A 4,296-nucleotide genomic window follows, 5' to 3' on the forward strand; every position below is an offset into this window, starting at 1 on the left:
TTATCCATTCTTTATGACCCCTCAAAGCACTTTACATTCTACCAGTAATCATGCACCCATTCACACCCCATTCATACAGAGCAATGTGCCATATGCTCAAACAAGCTTACATTCACACCGTCAGCCATGCCGTCAGGAGCAACACAGGGTCAAGTATCTTTCCCAAGGATACACCGACTGCAACGGCTGGGATTAAACCCACAACCTTCCAATTGAAGGATGACCACAGTACCTAGCAGCCACAGTCGCCCGAACACAGAAACATTGTCACAACTCTATGACGTCCAGGTATTTTGTAAAACAATAACTGTAAAATATAATAATGGATTATTAATAAAAGTAACTTCACCTTGTAGGTTTTGTCCTCTTTGACTCTACAGGGATTTTCTTTTAATAAACAACAGATTCAAACTCAGGACAAATACTTTATTTAATAAAGTGAACATTTAGATTGTGAGAACAGCTTATTCCTCCTCCTGCTCTGTTGGTTTCTGTAAAAGGTCTTCACTCCTAAACCACAGAGCTTCACTGGTTTGACTGGCGATGATCGCCCGCTCGATGAAAGGTCCTGAGGGGAGGGAAAAGAAGAGGAAGAAGAGTGCCATCATTAGTTTGGGGGAAAGGTCGGTGTATGAAAAAAACATTTTTGAGAATAGATTAAAACTATTTTCAAAATGCTGGAAGACATCAATAACACTATTAAAAAAAATACAAATCAGACTGAAATAAAAAAATGAAAGGAACTTGAAATAATTCACTGAGGTTTGGTTCTGCAAAGCCCACCAACAATATTTTTTTAATTAGTTAAAAATAATGAGGCCTCTGTCATTTCCTTTTTGGAGAAATGGATGAATATTTTCACTATAAAATAATATATTATATTTTCAACTTTTCAACTTTTCATTAGAGGTTAGTTTGCCAATTTATTTTTCTTCTTTGCGGAAATCTATTATCTCAAGAGAAATGTATTTGTTACACAAAACATATCTGGAGGTGAATTTTCATGAACATATTAAATAAGATAGAAAAAATAGAAAAGCCCTTGTTTTTATATATTAGGATATGACATTATAAAAAGTTGGGAAACCGCCTAAAATCTCTCACCCACATCCTGTCTCCTTTATTCAAAACCAAAGTCCCTGCAGTCTTAATTCTCCCACATATTTATTTTATTTACCTTCTTATGAATAGTTATTTGAGCATTGTTTCCCCTGCGTTTCATTTTTCCTGTAGCCAGGTCTTTATTTATCAGCATATGGTTGTGATTTTTGTCATGAATAATCCCCTTTAGCCTCACTCTTTTCTCGGTTTTAAGAATTTCTCATTCAAGTTTCCCCTTGTTTCTGCCCACGCTGCAGCCATTAGCTTCTGTGCAAAGGACTCTTTAAAAAGACATTAATGGAAATAAACTAAAACGTAAGTAGCAACATCTTCTGATCCTTGACCAATGGGTACAGAGGAAATTCAATTCTGACCAGAGTCCTTGTGCCTCGCTGTTGAGTCATTGAACTGCTGAACAGAGTAAAGAGGACTCTTTGCTGGCTCTGTTCGATGGCAAAAGCTGGATAATGAAAACCGCAAAGCTTGACGAGTCCCTGAGAGACGCTCACTGTGCAGCTCTGAGGCTTCAGCAGAGCGGTAACATTTCCAGGGGGGCAGGGATGAGGCCCACAGGAAACAACCCGGATAAAAAGGGACAATCTCTAGTTGACTGTGAGCACTTCAAACACAAGCTGCAGGTGGCTTTCTTTGGTCTCAAGTGAGAAGTGTAATTACTTTTATTTTAAGTTTTTATCTGCGGTCACCTTTGACTTCTTTGTTTGGCAAGTCAGCATGGAATCTCAAAAAAGGAAAATATTTTTTAAAGAAGCCCTATTATGCTTTTTGGGGTTTTCCCTTTTATTTCCTGTGGTGTGTTATATAGGTTTTGGGGCATGTAAATGGTCTGCAAAGGCTAACATCCCAAAGTTCCTCCAGAGATAGTTTCTCTCTTCTCTCTTTGAGCAAAAAAGCCATTATTCAGTGGCTGGGTGAAAAGACAAATGCTTGAGTGTCAATATAGTCCTCATTATACAAGATTGTTAAACACCTGAACTTTTGAAAGAACATCCATAACATTCATCTGTTTGCAACTCATATACGTCAACATTCCAATTTCTGTATATAGACTATTCTGCACTGTTTCTATTATATTCTATTTGATTTAGCTGTTTTGTTGTGTTGCACTGTTGGAGGAGCCTGAGACCTAAGATTGTCATTGTGATAACTACACTGTAGCTCTGCACACATGACAATAAAAGCCTTGAAACAATAGAGATTCAAAATTAAAGCAAAATCAAAAAGTTGTTGAAATGAGAACTTCCAGGTCACAAAGGCCCAGCGGTTTTAAATTGTCCTCAATCAGTATTTTTGAAAGCTTTGCAGTTTACTTGCACTGTTCATGACTTTTTATTTAGTGAGCTCAGAATCAATTATTATGTAGATCATTTAAGCCTCTCTCTCTAATGGGGACCCATTAACTGATGATTACACTGAGCATCTTATTATCGGAGTGAAAAGCAAAGCGAATGTGCAGGAGATCACAAATAAATTAACTCCTACAGATAATGCTGTCACTGAAGAGCACCGAGTGCATCATCAAAGGTCATTTTCACTCAATCATTGTAATAGAGTCATTCATTAGAGGTATACACATTTAAAAAGTTTTGGAGGCCTTTCACAATGAGTTTGGGCTGACAACCAAACTGAAACAACCTGAACATTTGTGAGTGCCAATCTGTTCCAGGCAGGATGTGGTGAATTTTGTAAAAGCAAACAAAACAACCAGATGATTTTATAACAGCAGATTTTAGCATTTCAAAGCTAAACGAGTAATAAGTCCATCTGCGGATTGGAAAGTGATTAAAAAGTGTACAACAGCAACCACATTGTAATAAGTAGCCACCATTTTGGTACCGTTTCTAGAGGTAATTAAACATAACATGTGATTGATTTGCAGTTAACGCTTATAATGAGTTATTTCTTCATAAACATACACATAAGAAGCATTAAAGTGCTGCCTTAACTTCCGTCAGTTACAGAATTACCGCTATATGGGTCCAAGTTACTTGTCTGAGAAACATAACTACTCTGTTGGTTTCTAAAAATTCAGTGTGAACAAAAACGAAAACAGAAACTCCGTATGGAGGATACTTTGGGATTTTAGCCTGGGCACAACACTAAAGGAAAGGGAAAACCTCAAAAGCATAATAGGGCATCTTTAAAACACTTGATTAAGAAAATGCAACAGTCAGGAGGAATCCCAAAGAAAGACAGGCGGCATATCACATCTCCATCAGCTTTTCTCTTCAACAACCAAATACAAATCAATCAACAATGAGTCATTTTAGCCTGAAGAGCTATCAAAATTGCATAAGAATTCCTCAGCTGATGGTGATAGAAGGAAAGCAGACCTTTTATGTTTTGGCGTTTTTTTGTGAACTTACCCATATCAGCTGGTCGTTGGGAGCAGACATCCAACAGGACAGTTTCCAGGTTGGCTAAGATTTGTTCTTCTGTCATGTCAAGCTGTGCAGAGGAGAGGTTAATGAATTTAATAGATTTTAATTTTTGACCTTTCCATGTTCCTTTTCAAAAAATGCTGAATGGTTTTGAGATTTCCGCATTTGAATGTCAAAATTAATTTATAGAAAAAAACAATTAATTCACTCGCTGTTTTAAAATATATATTTTAATATCAGTCTATATTTAAAATAAAGCCCTTTGTAAGGGAAAATGTGATTTTATAGCTAAAAACACCTAAACAAGTCTTGAACGATTTTATGTTCCTGTTCAGAATAAAACGTATACATATTTAAATCAGGATTTCTTTCTCGACGTTGCTCCCTTAAACATGCAAGATTTAAGATGTAATCTGCTTTTTGTCTGAACACCGAGTGTCCTCTTATTGGGGGGTTGTTGGCAGATAAATGTACATACCATCGCTATCTGGGTCCTGACGTAGCAGTCATTCTCCACCATGTACTCATGACCTGTTTTAAACAACTCCAGCATTTTGAGAATGTTGATGCCGACTGCGCCTGTGTGTCAACAGAGAGAGGGGCCATGAATATATTAGGACTTTAGACATTATGTTGTCAGCTTTATCTTAAAAGCAGGTTTCAAATCCTAAGACCTCTCCCCATTACAATCGTCCTGCACGACACACACACACACACACACACACACACACACACACACACACACACACACACACACACACACACACACACACACACACACACACACACACACACA

The 4,296-nt window shown here is 37.4% G+C and overlaps 1 protein-coding gene across 1 annotated transcript; it reads right to left on the reverse strand.

Moving 5' to 3' along the window:
* Positions 1–412: 412 nt before the first annotated feature.
* LOC104949533 (39S ribosomal protein L1, mitochondrial-like) lies at positions 413–4,109 on the reverse strand. The gene is made up of 3 exons (XM_010775900.1): positions 3,979–4,109; positions 3,486–3,567; positions 413–568 (listed from the first exon to the last, which is right to left on the reverse strand). The coding sequence occupies exons 1-3, from the start codon at positions 4,051–4,053 to the stop codon at positions 465–467; spliced, it is 261 nt and encodes an 86-aa protein (XP_010774202.1). The 5' UTR covers positions 4,054–4,109; the 3' UTR covers positions 413–464.
* Between the last annotated feature and the right edge of the window lie 187 nt (positions 4,110–4,296).

The sequence above is a fragment of the Notothenia coriiceps genome, unplaced genomic scaffold (genome assembly GCF_000735185.1).
Source record: "Notothenia coriiceps isolate Sejong01 unplaced genomic scaffold, NC01 NC01_scaffold00016424, whole genome shotgun sequence".
Taxonomy (NCBI): domain Eukaryota; kingdom Metazoa; phylum Chordata; class Actinopteri; order Perciformes; family Nototheniidae; genus Notothenia; species Notothenia coriiceps.